The sequence below is a fragment of the Betta splendens genome, chromosome 13, assembly GCF_900634795.4.
Source record: "Betta splendens chromosome 13, fBetSpl5.4, whole genome shotgun sequence".
In the NCBI taxonomy this organism is placed as follows: Eukaryota; Metazoa; Chordata; class Actinopteri; order Anabantiformes; family Osphronemidae; genus Betta; species Betta splendens.
Genome location: NC_040893.2, coordinates 705,043 through 727,745, shown reverse-complemented (window position 1 = coordinate 727,745; position 22,703 = coordinate 705,043). Strand labels below are relative to the sequence as shown.

The window sequence follows — 22,703 nt, the reverse complement described above, 5'->3', positions numbered from 1 at the left end:
AGCAGCCGTCGGACCCCTGGGGTCTGAGCCTACCTGGACCACAGCCTCTCCAATGGTGGCATCCTCTGACACCACTGCTGTGTAGACGTCTCGGCTGAACATAGGAGCGTTGTCATTAATGTCGGTTAGGTTTATGTTCACTGTTGTAATGGCGCTCAGCGGTGGCGTTCCGCCATCACGAGCCTCCACTGTCAGGAAGTAATCCCTGCAGGTCTCATAGTCTAGTGGCTGGGACACTAAAATAGCACCTGAGTAAGAAAGCAGAGAGCATCAATTCTGATCAATACTGTACATGAATAAATGGATGTTGCTGAGTTGTACAAATATATTCACTACTGACCATCAACTCTCAGCGTATCAAGTTGCGACTGAAATATTGCAAACCCCTGGTGGAAATAGACTGTTTTGGCCATTGCTAGGTAAAACTATGTAAATACCATAGTAAAGATGTGTAGGTGTACTGTAGGTTCTGACTTATAGATGCACAGCTCAAGTCCAAAAAAACCTCTTTGCATTTGTATGAAATGCATGAAGCAGCACAGAAGAACCACCTCCAGAGAGAAGAAGACTTCTGCTCAGCTCCAACCATTTTGTTGAGTGCAATCCAGATGCTAAGAGCTTTAGTTTTCTGTGAGGCTGAACACACCCCTGCCTGCCTCAGAAGCCTGAGAAAGGTTATTTAGCTGTGCAGGATATGTCTACAGTAAAACTGTTTTAAGGTTAATTAAGATTAAACACTAGTAAACACTAAATTAAACACACCTCGCTAGCATGGCAGTCTAACACCTAAGTGTTAATATAATATACTAGCAAGTGCCCCTATTTACATGTATGTTTAATGCTCATGTATGTTTAATGCTGGATAACTAGTCCAGAGATGAGTTTGCCGCACCCACCTGTCAGTGGATGGATGTGGAACTTCCCATGCTCATTGCCCGATCGGATGCTGTACATTATTTCAGCGTTGGTCCCAATGTCCTTGCTGGCAGCATAAACTCGGAGAACCTCAGTGCCCACTCCCACGTCCTCCGGGACTGTTGCTAACTGATCTCGCCGCTCAAACACAGGTGGGTTGTCATTAATGTCCAAAACAGTGATTGTGACATTCACCAATGAGGTGAGAGGCCATGGGGAGCCCTGGTCAGAGGCACGCACTGTTATTTGATAAGCCGGTTGGACTTCACGGTCTAAAACACGCTCCAAGATCACAATGCCTGAGGACCTATCAATGGAAAAGGAACCTCCAGCAGAATCTGCCAGGGAGTAGACCACCAAACGACCTTGACCTGCTGCAAAACAGGAAGACAAATACCAGGCACATCTTTACACGAATAGATAAAGGGAACACAATGAATGATTCTCAAAAGAAGAGACTGAGTTGTTTTTATTGGCCTTTTAGTAGTATTACCGTCATCAGGGTCTATGGCCTGGATGCGGGTAAGCAGGGCTTTGGTGGCAGTGTCTTCATACACACTGGCAGTGTAATGTGACAGGGTGAACACGGGGGGGTTGTCATTCACATCGGACACAGTCAGCTGCACATCAGAGCGGCATGACCTCCCTCCACCATCAGTTGCCTTTGCAACCAGATGGTAGTTGGCTGTGGTCTCACGATCCAGAGTTGCAGAAGACTTCAGCTCACCTGAACAGGTTAGAAACAACACGCAAAACATTCAGAGCTGGATTACAGCTTTGGTTAGGCACTGGTTCACAAGTACAGAGAACTGAACTCAGACCATACCGGTGTCTGGGTCCATGATGAAATCCTGGGATCCAGGGCCATGTATAGAGTACTGGATCCAGGCACTGAGGCCCATGTCTGCATCTGTGGCTCCGAGCTTTAGCAGGACACTGTTGACTGGGAGGTCTTCAGGAACTGAAGCAGTGTATGCTGCCTGTACACATACAAACAGAGCAACTAAATAAAAAGACGGTGAAGGGACACATGACTGCACCTCCTGTTGGCTACTACTATAAAGTCAGTGACACTGAGCTCACATAAAAGTGACTAAAAAGTTTTGTTTGATACCTGGTCACAGACTGGGCTGTTGTCATTTGTGTCTATCACTGTCACCTCCACTGTTGCCTGGGAAACAAAGAGCCCATCGCTAGCAGTAACGTTAATGTTGTAGAGGTTGCGTTCTTCTCTGTCGAGCGGCCCCTTCACATACATCTTCCATTCACCCTGAACTAGACCCAGTGCAAACACACCACGGTGGTTCCCACCTAGACAGCACACAGATGGAAACAATGTGAGGATCAGTACAGACATCATCTGACATCCTCTGCTTACTGCACCTCCAGAATCATTCCCATATGCGGGGTCACGGGGTTGCTGGCTATAGGCGAGGGGTTGCCAGTCCATCGCAGGGCAACACAAAGACACATTCACACACACACACTCACACCTAATGCACATCTTTGGACTGTGGGAGTAGATTGCTGCTAGATTGCTGCTGGGAGGAAGCCAGAGAACCCGGAGAAAACCCACACAAACACGGGGAGAACCCACAAACTTCACACAGAAAGGCAATCGAACCCAGAACCTTCTTCCTGTGAGGCGACGGTGCTACCCACCGCACCACCGTGCCAACCACTCTACATGTATAATTCAATTTGACCAGTAAATGTCAATCACCTGGTAAGGACCATTACACATTCATATGAATTTCTTCATTCACTGGACCCATGCATGGGATAAGTAGTTGCTTGAGTGAACAGTAAAGCTGAGAAAGGTTAGTGTCACTGCTGCTGAGCCGTTTAACTACAGTTTACAACATACTGCATCACTGTTGAAAAATGTCCTTTGATGGACCGGTGTACCTTTCCTTACCACAGCCAGTTGGGATGGATGGAAGGAAACGCACCAAAATTACAGTCAAAACAATCATCGTGGTTGATTGACAGACCCATCTTCAAGCAGTAATACATCACATACAGTCATACAGCAGTAAGAGCAGCAATCTACTATACAACTATTCAAAGAGGGAGTAATACCAATATTATTGACATTTTAGACAATATCACTTTCTCTGTGACCCATGGAAATACATTTTTACCATAAAGTGGAATGACTATACACCACTGATAAAGAATTCTGTGTGCTAGACACAAATGCAGTGTACCTGTGTGTTTAATTTAACAATTTTACAGATTCATTCTCGTATAGTGTTGATTACAGAGGTGAGCTGGAGGAAAGCTGGTTGGTTTCATGCCTGTTATGGCAGGACTGCTCCTACAGGTGGCAGTGTGACTTCAAAGGTGTGATGCAATGATTACAGTTGGTTAGGAGAGAGATCACATTGCTCCTACACCAGCTTCTCTGTCCAAGCTGTTAAGACTGCAGCTCCAACTAATTGTAAAATTTGCCTTTACACCTAAATGTATGAAACCCAACTGGTCAGGTTGGAAGAGGTAAAGATCGAAGCAATAAAGAGCAAACACAAAATACAAACAATGTGAAACTGAAAGCTGAAATAGTATAGAAAAACACAATATTCATGTTATTATTACATTTTTTACAAACAATTTATTTTAATGCCTCTCTGTGTGGAGTTTGCATGTTATCCCCGTGTTCGCGTAGGTTCTCCCTGGGTTCTCTGGCTTCCTCCCACATGCATTAGGTTCATTGGTCACTCTAGATTGCCCTTGAATGTGAGTGTGTGTGTGTGTGTGTGTGTGTGTGTGTGTGTGTGTGTGTGTGTGTGTGTGTGTGTGTGTGTGTGTGTGTGTGTGTGTGTGTGTGTGAATGGTTGTCTGTCTGTGTCTGTTGCCCTGCGATAGACTGGCGACCTCGCCCATAGAAAACTGGGATAGGCTCCAGTACCCCCACGAGCCCGCATGGGATTAAGCGGTAGAAAATGGATGGATGGAAAGTGAAAAATGAAGACTTGAAACTCAAATATATTACATAGATTATGAATGTAACACCCCAGTGACAGATGGATCAAGTATTTGTCAGGCTACGTCAGCATCACCTTAGACAATCTATCAGAAACAGGGATGTTTTGTGTCTAGGGTTTTTGATGCTGCACTTCATAATAGGAGTAACATCACACATTCATCAGCATTTCTAGAAGTTCACGTGTTTTCTGTCATTGTTCCCTCTATAGCAGCAGCTCATTGCCCCTCGTCTCCTTCCCTTTGCTTGACCACTAGAAGGTCATACCAGTTTTGTCTGTCCTTCATTCTATCTCTGTGACTGACACTCATCAAATTGCTATTAAAGAAGCCCTTCTTCCTATTAACAGTGTGTCATCAGCACTGCCTTCTCTTGGCATGGCAGCCCTGTCTCCCGAGGAGCGCTAACTTTGCTATTACTCCTGGTGTGTCAGTGAGCAGACAGCAAATCAGTCCTTCTTTTGATCACTGTTATTATTATTAATGCAGCTTCAGTAGTCATTTTGCATCTTCTTTTTGCCTATTGTTTTGCGCCCAGACTTATTGTGCCGTGGGCCTTTGTCATGTTATAACAATGCACTTCCATTGATTTCCCAAGGTAAACCATGCATTGGAAGCTGAAACTAGTGAGGCGACTACTTTATAAATTTAACATTCTGGAGGCAAAAGAAGAGATTCAGCAAGTTCACAGCAGCTTTCATTAGATGTGCTCCAGGCTTTAAGTCATGTCTCGTACTTCTTTGACCTCTAAAGAACTGTAACTCGCTAAATGTCACAGGCTGTTGAAATCTGGTCTGCTGTGAAAACTGTGTCTCAGGTAGAGCTGGAATGCAGGCATCGTAAACACTTTCTCTGGAAACAACCATTAAATTGGTAACTCAGACTTTGAATAATGGCTTTAAATTAGTGTAACACTTTTCTGTCTGTGTTTACTTGGGGCTATAGCATAAAGTATCTGATGACTAGTATGTCCTAGTGACGAGTCAAGACAATAACCAGGCTATACACACAGGCAAGTTTTAGAGCAGAATTATTTCTACATTGAATCCTTTATGCCGAACCCAGAAGTTATCTGTGTTCTAACTTGTCATTAACAGTGACTTACCTGTGATGTGGTAGCTGACTTGGCGGTTAACAGCGGAGCTGTCGTCATCCCTGGTGTTCAACACAGCCACTACTTCACCTGGTGCGTCACTCTCCTGAACTGAGCCAAAGTAGTGCTGCTCCAGGAACCTGGGAGGGTTGTCATTGATGTCTGACACTGCCACCGTTACAGTGGTGGTACTGGAAAGAGACAGAGTCTCTCCCAGATCTGAAGCCACAACTGTGAATGTGTAGGATGGATTGATCTCATGGTCCAGGTCCTTACGTGTGGAGATCCAGCCAGTGTTACTGTCAATGCTAAAGGTGTCAGTAAGTGTATCAGAATGTCCCTCTGACTGGATTATTGCCCCAAGTGTATAAATTACCTGGCCATTGGCTTCTGAGTCTGGGTCTTTTGCTTGGACTTGAATGATTTTGGTTCCAACAGACATTCCCTCCATTACAGTGGCCTCATAGAAGTTGGCCTCAAATGCTGGTTTGTTGTCATTTAGATCCATCACTTTCACCTCAACATCAACAGAAGTCAGAGAATCGAGCTTGGCCTGTTGTACAACAGCAGTGATTTTAAAGTGGTAAGCTTTCATCACCTCATGGTCCAACGGCTTATCAAGTTTGATCACACCTGTATCCTTTTCTACAACAAACACTCCGTCTTGGTTGTTTTCCCCAGTCTCTCCATTAATGAGGGCAAAGGTGGCAGCAAACAAAGTATGTCCAGGAGAAGTGTTAAGGTGCACTGTCCCTACAGTGAAACCTATGGCAGTATTCTCAGGTATGCTGAATAGGTATTGATGTTGGCTGAAGGAAGGGATGAAAGCATCAGGAGAAAGAACATGGATGTAGACAGACACGAGTGAGTGTCTGACTGGATTCCCTCCATCCACAGCTTTGACAAAAAAAGATAGTACAGAGTTCCTCATGTGGCTGAAGCTGCCTTTAGTCACCATCCAACCATTGTCTGGGTCTATCTCCAGAATGTCTACCACTGGGACATGTGCCTCGCTGTAAAGGGAGTAAGTTACTCTGGCGTTAGTACCGTCATCAGGATCGTGAGCCTGAATCTGTGTCACCAAAAAGCCTTTGGCCACATCAGACTTGACTGATGCTCGATACTCTGTAGCACGAAATCGAGGAGCATTATCATTCTCATCCAACAGAGAGACCCTTACTGTTGCATAAGAGACCCGCCCCCCAGAGTCCTGTGCTGCCACCCTCAGAACAATGTCTGTATTGGCTGGGTCTTCACGGTCAAGCTTTTCCATGGTCGTAATCTGACCACTTCCATCAATGCTAAATTGGTCCTTGCCCACATCATTAACAAACGAGTATGTGATGTGACCCAATGCTCCAGGATCTGCATCCCTGGCCTTTACCTGGACAAAGAAAATAAATTTAATGGTTACAATGCTACAATTTTAATGTTTCTTTTTAGAAACTACAGAAATTTTTGATGGGTACTTACTTGGATGACTTTAGTTCCAACTGCAACATTCTCTTTTAACTCTGCCTCATAAAAATTCTGCCCAAACACTGGACTGTACAGATTGGCTCCCAAGACCTTAATGTGAACCTGAGCAGTGCTGGTGAACACCCCATCAGACACAGACACATTAAGGCTGTAGGCAGGCTCCATTCTTTGCTTTTTGTGACTGGACAAAGTAATAATTCCTGACTTTTTTTCCATCACAAAGTTCATTCGTTCATTTCCTGACAAAATGCTGTACTCCAATTTGTCAAAATCTGAGCTGTCAGCATCTGAGGCCTGGACACAGGTAACAAAATGGCCCCTTGGTGCCAACTCGTTTACATACGCTTCATAGAGCAGTTGGTTGAAAACTGGAGGATTGTCATTCATGTCATTCACAGCAATTATGACTGACACCTCACTACTCATTGGTGGGAAACCATTGTCAGTGGCTCTGACAACAAAGTTATACATCTGAACCAGTTCATGGTCCAGCATACGAGCTGTTAGGATTAGTCCACTGCTGCTATCAATGTGAAAATAATCCGTGCTGTTTTGTTCATCTGAGAAGATCTGATAGCGGACAACATTGTTCTTTTCAGAGTCTTTATCAGTGGCAATAACTTGAAGTGCAGGAGTTCCGATCATGGCTGTTTCAGACAAAACAACCTTAAAGGCCATTTTCTGGAATACGGGAGAGTTATCATTTACATCCAAAATTAACACATCCACATTAACCTCAGCACGGGCACCGGTCAGATAGTCTGTGGCTCTGATGGTCAGGTGATGAGACGAATCCTCTTCGTAGTCCAAAGGGTGGATAACACTTATGACTCCAGTGTCAAAACCAATGTCAAACTGAAGAGATGGGTCTCCATCAACAATAGTGTAGATGATGTTTTGACCTTCAGGACTAGTGGCATTGATCCCGAGAATAGGTGTGTGCACAACTACATCCTCATTCACAGAGACCGAGTAAAAGGATTTGTCAAAGACAGGCATGGCTTTGTTGACCACAGTAATGGGAAACTCTATGCTGGATGACAGAGATGAGTGGCCACCATCTCTGGCAAATATTACAATCTGGTACTCAACATTGGACAAATCAGATTCAAAAGCCTTCTTGAGGCTGAGAACCCCTGTCTGCCGGTTGATCTCGAAGTGACCATGGTCGTCCTTGAGATAGTAGGACACCTCTCCATTAATGCTTTTATCACCGTCTACTGCCCTGACCCTGAAAATGGATGATCCTTGTTCAGATTCTACTTGAACAGCTGCATAATAGGGAAGACCAACAAACACTGGTGCGTTATCATTTATGTCCTCAACCTGGACTCTAACCATAACTCTGGCCACGTGTAGGAGGTCATACTCCCTTCTTGCCTCGACCACCAGCTCATAGAACTCTTGTTCTTCCCGATCAAAGGGGACTCCTGTGGTTTCAATCACACCTGAGGTTGGACGAATTCTGAAGCGAGTACCAGGATTCAGGATGGTATACTTTAATGGTTCATTGAGACGGTTGCCAACAGCATTGACCACAACCACTTTAGTGATATTTGATAGATTTTCCTGAATAGAGGACGAGTAAAGGTTTTGGGTGAAGCTCAGGCCCGAATCCAGAGCCTCTCGAACAAAAACGGTCACCAGAGCCATGCTGGAAAATCTGCCATCAGAAACTTTGACACTGAAGCGAAAACGTTCTTTGGAGAAGTTATTGTTCTTTACAATGATGACTCCACTGGACGGCTGGATGACAAAATGCTCCAACACTCCATCGGTCAATGAATAGATGAGCTCTGTGGACACGTTTTTGTCGGGATCAGTGGCTGACACCTGCAAAGCTTCAACTCCAACATAGGTAGGAAGGAGCAAGACGGCTTCATAAGAGTTTTGACTAAAACGAGGTGGTGAATCATTTGTATCGATCACTTGTATAGTGACCTTGGTTGGATTATCTGCTGTGAGCTGTGGTTTTCCATTGTCTCTTACATGCACATGGAAGTGGAAGAAAGCAACTAGCTCGTGGTCTAAATTAGCAATGGTTCTGATAGATCCGGTTCCTGAGTCCACTGTAAAGACCATTTTTGCAGTGTCTTCCACAATCTGGTAGACCAACAACGCATTCTGGTTACGGTCCGCGTCACTAGCCCGGATTACTAATGGTGAGTCATCTGAGTTCAGGACAACACTGTTGACTGGTGCTGCTTCACTGATGCTGCCACGATAGTGAAGCTGCTGGAAAATTGGTGGATTGTCATTCTCATCCACTACCTGAATCAACAAGGTAGCGTTGGCAACCATGCCAGCCATGTTGGTCGCCTGGACTATGAGCTTGTAAGATGCTGTAGTCTCAAAGTCTAGAAGCCTTTGGGTAGTAATGACTCCACTGTACTGGTTTATCTGAAAAACACGGTGAGCATTGCCCTGCTTGATATCATAAGTGAGGGTTGACTGACTGACTGCGCTGACAGTAGTAACAGACGTCCCAATCACAACATTCTCTGTGATCTCAGCCTGGTACTCAGGTTGAGGGAACTTTGGCCCAGCATTGTCAGACAGGGTGACAGCAACACGCACAACAGTGGTGGTGGACAAGGGAGGGGACCCACTGTCAGTGACTCTTACAGTCAGAACATAATGGCCTATGCTGGACAGATCCAGGTCCCGTGCAACAGTGATGACACCCAAAACCGGCTCAACGTAAAAAGCATTTTCAGTGTTTCCTTTGGAAAAACAAAGACAAAGGTCACGTTAAGGGGCATGTTTCACACAGCATCCAAAGCAAGTACAACACTGTGACAGGTGCCTACCGGCTTCAATAGAGTAGTGCATCTCTGCATTTCGTCCTTTGTCTTTGTCCAAGGCTGTGACTTGTACCACCGCAGATCCCACAGCTGCCGACTCATACACTGAGCCTTCATACAGTGCACTGGTAAATATGGGTACATGGTCGTTTATGTCATCCACTTCTATCAGGACACGGGCCAGACTCTTCCTGTATGGGAACTCTTGGTCCTTCACCTGTGGGGAGAACATACAGCAAACAGGGCATTACCGTTTAACATGGCAAGCAGCAAAAGAAGAAAGACCTTTTTTATTGTTTTTCCACTTAATTTTCCAGTGGTCGTATATTTTATGTAAACAACCGTAATAACCATCCTAATTTATAGTTGTCGATCATAAGTGTGTAACTTTATGGCATGTGTAATGGAAACAACTTGACATGACATGTACCTTCCTTACTCTCTCATGGTTATCATGCTTATCCTATACGATTACCATGTTTTCTGAGATTGTTTGACCGAACACTGAGCCTCCCTGTGTAAACCATTAATCTCTTCTGTCTTGTTCGTACATTAGGTTTCGGTATCTGACATTATGATATGTCTCTGTCCTTTCGTCCTGAACTCCGATTCACCCCATCTGACCCCTCACTGGACCCAAGACTGTAAGGTGAATCTTGTTTTTGAGGCTTAGTGTTCCTTCCTCTCTGACAGTGACACAGATGGGAAGTTGCATGCAATTTTATTGGACAAGACAGACATTCCACCCAGGTCAAACATTTGCTTTCCCCATTATTTTTATTATATTATATATTATAATATTTTATAATATTATTTTATTATATATATATATATATATATATATATATATATATATATATATATATATATATATATATATATATATATATATATATATATATATATATATGTACAGAAAACAGGGCATTTAACATACCGTTTAACATGGCAAGCAGCAAAAGAAGAAAGACCTTTTTTATTGTTTTTCCACTTGATATTCCAGTGGTCGTATATTTTATGTAAACAACCGTAATAACCATCCTCATTTATAGTTGTCGATCATAAGTGTGTATATACACCACGCGGGTGGTCTCATCCACTTTCCAAGCTCGGGTCCTCTGGGCCAGGAAGCTTGAGGGTTCTGCGCAGTATCCTTGCTGTTCCTAGGACTGCACTTTTCTGGACTGAGATTTTGGATGTTTTTCCAGGAATCTGTTGTAGCCACTCCTCTAGTTTGGGGGTCACTGCCCCAAGTGCTCCGATCACCACAGGCACCACTGTGGCCTTCACCTTCCAAGCCTTCTCCAGTTCTTCTCTGAGCCCTTGGTATTTCTCTAGTTTCTCATGTTCCTTTTTCCTTATGTTGCCATCGCTTGGTATTGCCACATCCACCACTACGGCTTTCCTCTGCTCTTTGTCCACCACCACAATGTCTGGTTGGTTCGCCATTACCATTCTGTCTGTCTGTATCTGGAAGTCCCACAGGATCTTGGCTCGCTCGTTCTCTACCACCTTGGGAGGTGTTTCCCACTTTGATCTTGGGGTTTCCAGTCCATACTCCACGCAGATGTTCCTGTATACTATGCCAGCCACTTGGTTATGGCGTTCCATGTATGCTTTCCCTGCCAGCATCTTACACCCTGCAGTTATGTGCTGAATCGTCTCAGGGGCCTCTTTGCACAGTCTACAGCTTGGGTCTTGTCTGGTGTGGTAGATCTGGGCCTCTATGGCTCTGGTGCTCAGGGCCTGCTCCTGTGCAGCCAGGATTCGTGCCTCTGTACTGTCCTTCAGCCCAGCCCTTTCAAGCCATTGGTAGGATTTGTTGAGATCAGCCACTTCAGTTATGTTCCGGTGGTACATCCCATGTAAGGGCTTGTCCTCCCATGATGGTCCCTCTTCCAGCATTTCATCTTCTGTTCTCCACTGCCTGAGACATTCACTCAGCACGTCATCTGTCGGGGCCTTATCCTTGATGTACTTATGGATCTTGGATGTTTCATCCTGGATAGTGGCTCTCACGCTCACTAGTCTTCGGCCTCCTTCTTTGCAGCTAGCGTATAGTCTCAGGGCGCTGGATTTGGGGTGGAACCCTCCATGCATGGTGAGGAGCTTTCGTGTCTTAACATCTGTGGTCTGTATCTCTTCCTTTGGCCACCTTATTATTCCCGCAGGGTATCTGATCACTGGCAGGGCGTAGCTGTTTATTGGTTCGGGATTGCTTCTTGCCATTGAGTTGGCTTCTTAGGACTTGCCTTACTCAGAGGTATTTGGCTGTTGCAGCATTCCTTGTTGCCTGTTCAAGGTTGCCGTTCGTCTGTGGTATTCCAATGTACTTGTAACTGTCCTCAATGTCTGCTATTGTTCCTTCTGGGAGCGAGACCCCTTCTGTGTGGATTACCTTGCCTCTCTTTGTCACCATCCTCCCACATTTCTTGAGCCCGAATGACATCCCAATGTTCGAGCTGTAGATCCTCGTGGTGTGGATCAGTGAGTCGATGTCTCGCTCCCTCAGATCCACCAGCCACTGTGCATCGCTGTTGTGTGACGCCTCCCTTTCCCATATACCTTTCCAGTACTGTTCAGTTTCCAGCCTTGGTGGGTCTGCTGTTACCCTGCCATTGAGAGTACACTTTCGCAGGTTGTGTTACGAACACCCGGTTGATTCGTCTGGCTTCATTGTCTCTGGTGTATCTCTTTAGGCGGCTGGCCAAGGCTTGTAGCCTTTGCTTGGCAGTTTCGAGTGCTTCAAGTATGGGCATCTGGCTGTACCTCTTAGGCATCGGTTTTTTCATTGCACCTCTCTGGGCCTTTGTCATTTGGCAACTTTGTCACTTCCCTCCGAGCTGCCTTGATTTTTGCCTCCAACCTTCGTTTCCATGGTGGGTATTGTTTCTCATGGCTCCTATGGTTGCTCTTATAGCCAAGCACCTCTAGGATCACTGATGCTGAAGCGTATATCAGCTCATTAGTTTCTGAGATTGTTGTGGTAGGGATCACTCTCAGTGCTGCATTCACATCAGACTTTCTGATGGTACTTCACTTAGTCGTTGTAGTTGGCTTCGGGGTTGCCTGTTCAATCTCGCCATGATCTTATCTTTCAGGTCAGTCGCTGCCTCGCTCAGCGTGTCTGTGCTCATTGGGGCTTCGTACCCAATTTCCGGTTGGGGAGACGGTGAAACCTCCCGCCGTCAGCTTTATATATATATATATATATACAGGACTTGCATGCGGGGGGTTCCCGGTTCGAATCCCCGTTAGGGCGAATAGGCATCCAGTGTGGGTCCTTGGGCAAGACCCTTCAAGCTACTGCCTACCTCATATCATGAGAGACAATGAACCACATGAGATACCGGCTCAGACGTCGCCCGGTCTAACAAGGTCTGCGTCCGGTGTTGGGGAATCAGAGCACCTTGGCGAGAAGTGGGCTACTGGAACAAGAAAGAAATGGCTGAGATGCGAGAACAAGGCTCTGTTGGAATGCTACTACTCAAGTAACCCTAGTCAGAGGGGTTACATGCAAAGAATGTGCGGTGAATGGGAACGGAGAAACCCACATTCAAGGCTGACGGCAAAGCAACTAGTAGCTCAGTGTTCCAACATCCACAAACGGCAACTGCTATCACAACTTGAGATTGACGAGATACAACACAAATGCTACGGCAAGGGGGAGCCAGGACGCCAGGTCAGAGGGGAGGTTTCACCATCTCCCCAACCGGAAATTGGGTACGAAGCCCCAATAAGCACAGATACGCTGAGCGAGGCAGCGACTGACCTGAAAGACAAGATCATGGCGAGATTAAACAGGCAACCCCGAAGCCAACTACAACGACTAAGTGAAGTACCATCAGAAAGTCTGATGTGAATGCAGCATTGAGAGTGATCCCTACCACAACAATCTCAGAAACTAATGAGCTGATATACGCTTCAGCATCAGTGATCCTAGAGGTGCTTGGCTATAAGAGCAACCATGGGAGCCATGAGAAACAATACCCACCATGGAAACGAAGGTTGGAGGCAAAAATCAAGGCAGCTCGGAGGGAAGTGAGCCAAATGACAGAGGCCCAGAGAGGGGCAATGAAAAGACCGATGCCCAAGAGGTACAGCCAGATGCCCATACCTGAAGCACTCGAAACTGCCAAGCAAAGTCTACAAGCCTTGGCCAGCCGCCTAAAGAGATACACCAGAGATAACGAAGCCAGACGAATAAACCGGCTGTTCGCAACACAACCTGCGAAAGTGTACTCTCAATGGCAGGGTAATAACAGCAGAGCAGACCCACCAAGGCTGGAAACTGAACAGTACTGGAAAGGGATATGGGAGAGGGAGGCATCACACAACAGAGATGCACAGTGGCTGGTGGATCTGAGGGAAGACCACAGCAACCTCCCTGAACAGAATCCAGTGACTATCACAGTGGCAGACATCCAACAAAGAGTCTCAGGTATGAAAAACTGGACAGCACCCGGCCCTGACATGATCCACGCCTACTGGCTAAAGAAGCTCACTGCAATCCATGAGCGCCTGGCAGCACAAATGAACCAGCTGCTAAGGGATGGGACTCACCCTGAATGGCTAACCAAAGGGCGAACGATCCTGATAATGAAGGATCCCTCAAAGGGTACTGTCCCATCCAACTACCGGCCAATAACCTGTCTCTCCACAACATGGAAGCTCATGTCAGGCATCATCGCCGCTAAGATAAGTGGGCACATGGGTCAATACATGAGCGATGCACAGAAGGGCATTGGTAAGGATACCAGAGGAGCCAAACACCAACTCCTGGTAGACAGAACAGTTGCCCAAGACTGCAGAGCGCGACACACCAACCTGTGCACAGCCTGGATCGACTACAAGAAAGCCTATGACTCAATGCCACACACATGGATCACTGAATGCTTGGAGCTGTACAACATCAACAGAACTCTAAGGGCCTTCATTGCAAACTCGATGAGGTTGTGGAAAACCACACTTGAAGCCAATGGGAAGCCACTTGCCCAAGTATCCATCAAATGTGGCATATACCAAGGAGATGCACTGTCCCCACTGCTGTTCTGCATAGGTCTGAACCCCCTCAGCCAAATAATAAACAAGACTGGCTATGGATACCGACTCCGGAACGGGGCCACCATAAGTCACCTCCTCTACATGGACGACATCAAGCTGTATGCTAAGAACGAGCGAGACATCGACTCGCTGATCCACACCACAAGGATCTACAGCTCAGACATCGGGATGTCATTCGGGCTTGAGAAAAGTGGGAGGATGGTGACAAAGAGAGGCAAGGTAATCCACACAGAAGGGGTCTCACTTCCAGAAGGAACAATAGCAGACATTGAGGACAACTACAAGTACCTTGGAATACCACAGGCGAACGGCAACCTTGAACAGGCAACAAGGAATGCAGCAACAGCCAAATACCCCCAACGAGTAAGGCAAGTCCTAAGAAGCCAGCTCAATGGCAAGAACAAATCCCAGGCAATAAACAGCTACGCTCTGCCAGTGATCAGATAAAAAATATTAGAATTATCAAAAATGATAGAATGATCAAAACGTTCGAAAGTGTAATCTACACAGCACTCACCCCACGGCTCTCCCCAGACTGTTCAAAAACAAACAAACACACACACAGACCCTGAACAGTGAGGCTTTATCTCCCCTGTTACACACACACTCTCTGCTCCAAAGGACCAAAAGGGAACGCACACTGTCAATTATTAACACACACTCAAGGTTTTTTTTTTTTACAGACACAGACTCAAATGTTATTACCTCGACACCTGTTAATTATTATTACACCGCAACAACTTAGCACTTATCACACTATCCTTAAATGCATTAACATATACTAAACCTATACTCACCCCAACTTAACTATACTTGCGCAATACTGACACATCGACACACTGCAGTTCAACACACAATAAACAAAAAGCGCTTTTACCGGTTATCCCTATGTTACCAGGCCTCACAAACCTTGGGAAGCTCTACACTTGGATTGATCCGTTCCAAGCTTAATGTAGATTCCCAATACATTACACAAGCCTACAGTGCCTAATAAATTTCGATTCTATCGAGCAGGTCAAATTTACCGAATTTCACAACCCGTTGCACCGAGGCCGCACTGTCTACCGACGCCGGTACCGTACGTCTTCCCCTTTAATTTAACAGCCGCTCAACGAGGTATGGTTCAGTGACCCCGCTCAATACCTGGACCAAATTTTCCAGCGTCGACACAGAACTTACACAGCCTTAAATTTATTTTATCCGAATGCAGACTACAACGCCCGTACTTTAGATTTTTCAAACGTCGCCTGCCTCAAGTTAACCTACGTAACTTCTAGAGGTCAATAGGCCATGTCATTTTTTCCCCAAGCGCAAGATAGCACATACACACACACAGCAGTTGGTTATGCAAAGCAGCTATTTACAGCAGTATAAGTAAGCACAGGTAAATTCTCCACCGCCTCTCTTGTCTCTCCCACACAGATACTTTACTAGGAGCAGCCAAATCAGAATTTAATGATCAGATTTCTCTAATCTTACCAACATCTGCTCACACTGTCCCGAACACAGAGAATCGTCACGTAAAAGCTTTAAGCGCTATTTACCTTCACTGATGACGACGGTCGTGCGTCCGGGCCAGTCCGGACAAATGTTGGTTCTGGACAAGGCTCCTCACGCCTGTGTTCGTGACGCCATTCTGTCGTGTATTTTGATGTTCCGACATTGTTAGAGAGTTCACACAGACTCAACTTTTATGCTCAAATTAACACATGAATTTATTACATAGAATGAAATAGTACAATCACAGAATAATCATGAGAGAGGTGGTGGCCGAATTCACCCGCTTGTTCTTCTGCAGAAAGAACTGAGAGGTCGAAAAAGGTCAGCTGGGTGTCTGCAGCAGACCCTCTGCGAAGCACTCTAAGAAACATCTCCCAATGCCCACTTTTTAAAGCTGTGTTGTTTATGCAACCAGCGAGTGCCTACGTGTCCATCAAAAGTCCATGTTTACTCAGCTGCAGCAGTTTATTTGTTTTAGTGGCCAACCTGACACCACGGTCAACTTGACATTTGTTGCAATGGACAGAAATAACTCCATAGGAGGAATAGAATTTACCACACCTGCGGGAATAATAAGGTGGCCAAAGGAAGAGATACAGACCACAGATGTTAAGACACGAAAGCTCCTCACCATGCATGGAGGGTTCCACCCCAAATCCAGCACCCTGAGACTGTACGCTAGCCGCAAGGAAGGAGGCCGAGGACTAGTGAGCGTGAGAGCCACTATCCGGGATGAAACATCCAAGATCCATAAGTACATCAAGGATAAGGCCCCGACAGATGACGTGCTGAGTGAATGTCTCAGGCAGTGGAGCACAGAGGATGAGATGCTGGAAGAAGGACCATCATGGGAGGACAAGCTCTTACACGGGATGTACCACCGAAACATAACTGAAGTGGCTGATCTCAACAAATCCTACCAATGGCTTGAAAGGGCCGGGCTGAAGGACAGCACAGAGGCACTCATCCTGGCTGCACAGGAGCAGGCCCTGAGCACCAGAGCCATAGAGGCCCAGATCTACCACACCAGACAAGACCCAAGGTGTAGACTGTGCAAAGAGGCCCCAGAGACAGTCCAGCACATAACTGCAGGGTGTAAGATGCTGGCAGGCAAAGCATACATGGAACGCCATAACCAAGTGGCTGGCATAGTATACAGGAACATCTGCGCGGAGTATGGACTGGAAACCCCAAGATCAAAGTGGGAAACACCTCCCAAGGTGGTAGAGAACGAGCGAGCCAAGATCCTGTGGGACTTCCAGATCCAGACTGACAGAATGGTAATGGCGAACCAACCAGACATTGTGGTGGTGGATAAAGAGCAGTGCATAAAGTGCAGTCCTAGGAACAGCAAGGATACTGCGCAGAACCCTCAAGCTCCCTGGCCTCTGGTAGAGGACCCGAGCTTGGAAAGTGGATGAGACCACCCGCGGAGGGTGAGAATAGAGTGGTATATATATATATATATATATATATATATATATATATATATATATATATATATATATATATATATATATATATATATACACACAGTGGTAGCGGTTCAAAGTGACTAGCGTTTTTACTGCAGCAAGTGCGTCAAGTGCGTCGCAAGTGCGTCGCTCACTGAAGATTTTTAATCCTGCAGCCGGCTGAAAAAAATCAGGACGCTAGTCTAGTTCTAACCACCAGGTGGCGCAGCATTGATTAGAAGCCTCCAAATCACTACAGCGTAACTGAGGTCCGACTGTTCATTTCTACCTGTAACACACATATATTACACCAGACCTATTTTACTATTTAGTTTTTACTATTAAGTGTCTGTTGTGTGTTCAAATGTGGGGAGTGTGAAGGGCAACAACTTGTTGATGGCTTACTTATTTTATGTTTACTGCAAAGTTATAATTGTTCTGTTAAAACAGGCAGCGCCACAGCAGCAACATATTCTTGTTTTCATTCTCCTCAGCTTTTTCGTGTCTTTAAATAGCAGGCGTCTCTTAAAAATATGTACACGCCCACCGCTCTAACATCTGATACAACATTTTGGCTTCACATAATTCCGTGATTATGCGTCGCGGTTTAATTAATATAATTTGAATGCGCAAGTAAAGACGTAGAGCGCAGTCCATATACGACTACAACTGCCTATTTAGGTTTTAAACTTCCACAACTTGTTAATGAATGTTTTCCAATAGTCATAGATTTTACGAAATTAACCGTAATAATCACAGGATCTTGTTTTACAGCAGTTGTCGATCATAACTTTGACGGGACGCCAGAAATCAGCAGATCTACAGCGACGCATTACAGCAACATGTTTGTTTCTACGCGTTTACTCTGTGTCTGCAGAACTGCAGTTTGACTTGTTTTGACTGTGCGTGTCATTGTAACTAACTAGCTGAGAGCACTTATTCGACCCGTGTACATTTCAACATTTTCATTTCCCATCCGTCCATCCAGCCACTTTCACCGGCGTTTTCGTTTCTCTTTCGATGAGCGGCAAACGGATTTTAATCAAAGCACCGCCTTACAAATCAATAAACCTGGCAAAAATATTTGTTTTTTACAAAAAGACACGGAATTGGAGGTTATATGTTTATATGGTTTAGAGACAAACGGAAAACACAAAAAGTCGTTACCTCTGCTTATAATTTGGTGGAGACATCAAACTCTTACACAAACACGTGACGTGTTTTGGAGTCATGTGTCCAGACAGAGAGTGACCAATACACAAATGTATGGATGTGCAAATGCAGGCTACGAGAGGAATGGGGGAGTGGCGCACTAGATGTAGCGAGAATTTGTTTTGACTGTGCGTGTCATTGTAACTGAGTGGCTGATGTGACTTATTCGGCCCGTGTACGTTTCAACATTTTCATTTCCCATCCGTCCATCCACCAACTTTCACCGGCTTCTCCTTTCTCTTGCTACGGGCAGCAAACAGATTTGAATAAGAACACCGCCTTACAAACCAATAAACCGAGCAAAAATATTTTTAACAAAAACACACGGAATTGGATTTAAAACTGTTTTTTCGTTTAGAGAAAAAAGAAAAAGAAAAAAACTCTGCTTTTAATTTTTAATCGAAGCTCATCCGTAGAGTCTTAGCAGAGAGCTCCAGACTGCCGCTCGAATGAAACACGAGATCGAATGATATGTGATGTGTTTTGTACTCAGATGACTTGGATCTGAGTTCGACCAAGCTTTTGTTTGTCTCATGTTTACTCTGCAAGAGTAAACGTATGTATTTATCATAGCTTTCTGGTCTAATTTATTTGTAGCACTTCAACATTTGTTTAAAATATGCAGTGCATTTTAAAATGAAAGTACCATCCATCCATCCATTTTCATCCACTTATCCGGGGCGGGGTCGCGGGGGCAGCAGTCTGAGCAGAGAGTTCCAGACTTCCCTCTCCCCGGACACTTCCTCCAGCTCTTCCGGTGGGACCCCAAGACGTTCCCAGGCCAGTCGAGGGACGTAGTCTCTCCAGCGAGTCCTGGGTCTTCCTCGGGGCCTCCTACCGGTGGGACATGCCCGGAACACCTCCCCAGGGAGGCGTCCAGGAGGCATCCGAACCAGATGCCTGAGCCACTTCAACTGGCTCCTCTCGATGTGGAGGAGCAGCGACTCTACTCCAAGCTCCTCCCTGGTGACAGAGCTCCTCACCTTACGTCTAAGGGAGCGCCCAGCCACCCTGTGGAGGAGGCTCATTTCAATGCTCATGACCATAGGTGAGGGTAGGAACGTAAATTGACCGGTAAATTGAGAGCTTTGCCTTTTGGCTCAGCTCCCTCTTCACCACAACGGACCGATACACCGACCGCATTACTGCAGCCGCCGCACCGATTCGTCTGTCAAACTTACGCTCCTTCCATCCCTCACTCGTGAACAAGACCCCAAGATACTTAAACTCCTCCACTTGGGGCAGGAACTCTTCTCCAACCTGGAGAGAGCAAACCACCTTTTTCTGGTCGAGAACCATTGCCTCAGATTTGAAAATGAAAATACTATTATTATTATTTATTCCCTTTATTGTAAACACAATATTAATTGCACAATTTGGACTGGCGATGATTTGCGCTTCTTCCATAATAATCATGAATAATCAAGAAAGAAACTGCAGTTCATAGATGTTATTCAGAGACGGTTTGATAAAGATTCAGTGTGTTTTTCAACTGAACTGTCAGCCAAGGTACGTGCATTATCAAACGAATGCGCCTGTCAGCGGGGAAGACATCAACTCTATTCAGTCGCTCTTCAGTCGCTGCTGCCATTTCCTCCCCATTTCACACACCTAAAGTGTCCGAACCAATGAATGCGTTTCCAGATTGACTGGTGATGCCGCACGGGTTGCTCTATGTGACAGCAGCTGTTTGAAACAGGGAAAAGCGAGTTAGTATTCCTTTTTATTTTTTTTTATTTTATGTTTTTGAAACGTGGCATTTCGGCTACTGTGATTTTATTTGTAATTAACATTAGTTTCTACCTGCCCTTGTTGACGGGGAACATGTGCCGTACTGTCTTGCTGTGTGGTGCATTAAAGAAGAATACCATGTAAAGAAAATTGTAGCCCGTACCAACAGCGAGAAATCAGGGTTACAGTAGCTTGTCTGCCACAAATCCAACGCTGCACGCGGGAGGGCGCACTGTTCAGCTTCTTATTTTCTGTTTTAAACTGCCATATTTTGCTATAACTTACTTACGTTCATTATTTTACTAAATACTATAACGCGACCAGCAGTTTATGGTCTTGGCGATCCATGCACTAAGTAATACAACATTGTCATCTCGTGATCACATGATGATGAGACGCTGTTTTTCCAATAATTAAAATTAAAAAACTGCTTCCACTCGGCCTAGAACCCCGGACAAAAAGTTTTGCAGCCATGCAAGTGGTTAACACTAGGCCACCCAAGACCTGATCATTGGTTGTTCTACAAGAGGCTATATGACATAAGCAACTACGATGTTTTAGGGCCAAAAGTGGGAGTCAATCGCCACCTACAGGCCAAAAGGACATAACACACTCTTCCCGCACTGCAAACAGGGCGCTGACGCGGCAGATATAGGTCCCAAACGCGGTGGGGGTAGACACTTTTACCGGCTCTGTATTAAGAAGTTTACACTGCCTCAATTTGAGTTAATGTGAGCCCTAATCACAGCAAGAATGGGAAACAACCTGTTAAAGACAATGAACATGCAGCCATCCCAGAGATGTGGTCTGACTCCATGATAGTCATTATGTGGGTTTGCAGCTTAGCGCATAGGTGGAACTGTTTTGTGGCTAACAGAATGATGGAAATACTGACACTGACTACACCAGGCACCTGGTCACATTGTAGTGGAAAGCTTAAATCAGTAGACCTTACCACAAGAGGTCAAACAGCTTTAAAACTGAAGAAAGAAGAGGAATTATTGGATCAGGAGCTTTGCATAGCGGACGTATAATCTGAATTTAGGTCAAGCCAAGTTGCAGTGCAGTTGAGTGAATAGAAGAACCCCCAGATTCATTGCTGAAGTTGGGAAGAATCAGAACTCTCTTTCTTAAATCCCTCTTAAATGTCCATCAAATATATTGGTTCTGTCTCACTGAAACCTGGCTGCAGCAGGATGAATATGTTAGTTTAAATGAGTCGACTCCAATGAGTCACATCAACTATCATGTTCCTAGAAGTACAGGTAGAGGTGGAGAAGTAGCAGCAATTTATAACTCAGATATATTAATTACTCCTAAACCCAAACAGCAGGTAAATGAAACCATTCATCGTTTTAACCATGCCCTCGATCTTGTTTTGACATATGAGGTTGAAATTGATAATTTAATAGTTCTTCCCTAAAACCTCTGTTATTTGACCATTTCTTATTAACTTTGGCATTTACCATAATTGACCTTGCAGCAGCTCTAAAGAAATCTTACTATAGCAGATGTTTATCTGACAACGCTGTTGCCCAATTTAGGCAGATGATTCCATCATCTTTTGCCCCATTGTCTTGTAGCTACACAGAGGAGAACAGTCACCTTGATCCTTTGAACAGGTTGACTGTCTTGTAGATGATGCTGCAGATTCGCTGCGGTCAATATTAAACACAGTGGCTCTTCTGAAGAAGAAGGCAGTGAAACAGAGGAGGTGAGCTCCATGGTATAACTCAGATCTGCAGCGGATTCTCATTCGGGACAGCGCATGCTGTGAGAGAACGCGAGACTCGGCAAGAACAGCACGAGAAATTCAACAAGGCGGCACGACACCGACAGTAAACAACGGCGTGATAAACTATCCACCAAAAAATATATATGAATAACTACTTCATCCTACGGACAACAATCAACCATCTTACCATTCTGAATAACACCGAAAAAAGTTTTGAGTACATCGACAAGTGCTTTGAGTGGTGCTAGTGGAACTCCTCCACAAAGAGTTTATGGCCCTCCGCGAATCCCTGGAATTCAGCCAGCAGCAGGTGGTTTCTCTCATCACCGAGAACGAGGCCCTGAAGATAAAGGTGCAGTCCCTGACGGAGGATGTGGCTCAGCTAGCGGCCGAAAATAAAAAAATAAAAGAAGGCATCATCGATCTGCAGGCCCGCAGCATGAGGGACAACCTGGTGTTCTCGGGGATTCCAGAGCAGGCGGATGAAAACACAAAAACCACCGTTAAAAACTTTCTTAAACAAAAGATGAAGCTCCCAGCGGACGTAGTGGACAAGTTGGCATTTCACCGTTTCCACAGACTCGGAGGAAGACGACCAGATGGCCAGCGCCCACGACCCATCATTGCCAAGTTTCATGACTTTAAACAGAAGGAACTGGTTAAGGGCTGAGGCAGACAGTCGAAGGGAACCGACTACAGCGTCAACGATCAGTTCCCCAAGGAGATCCTCG

The 22,703-nt window shown here is 45.4% G+C and overlaps 1 protein-coding gene across 16 annotated transcripts in view; it reads right to left on the bottom strand.

Annotated features, from left to right (window-relative positions):
• The window catches only part of fat3a (FAT atypical cadherin 3a), a 188,189-nt gene that overhangs the window by 53,122 nt on the left and 112,364 nt on the right, over window positions 1–22,703 (bottom strand). For 12 of the 16 annotated variants that reach the window (XR_005898501.2, XR_003787993.3, XM_029171579.3 and 9 more), the window contains 8 exons: window positions 9,283–9,493; window positions 6,467–9,195; window positions 5,006–6,377; window positions 2,030–2,226; window positions 1,742–1,895; window positions 1,409–1,642; window positions 897–1,289; window positions 34–248 (listed from right to left, as the gene is read on the bottom strand). Coding sequence is in view for 14 of the 16 variants with exons in the window: in XM_029171579.3 (XP_029027412.1) it covers window positions 34–248; window positions 897–1,289; window positions 1,409–1,642; window positions 1,742–1,895; window positions 2,030–2,226; window positions 5,006–6,377; window positions 6,467–9,195; window positions 9,283–9,493 (5,505 nt within the window). In the remaining 2 variants the exon portion in view is untranslated. The remainder of the gene's footprint in view (window positions 1–33; window positions 249–896; window positions 1,290–1,408; window positions 1,643–1,741; window positions 1,896–2,029; window positions 2,227–5,005; window positions 6,378–6,466; window positions 9,196–9,282; window positions 9,494–22,703) is intronic. The other 4 variants (XM_029171582.3, XM_029171583.3, XM_029171588.3 and 1 more) reach the window with 1 other exon arrangement.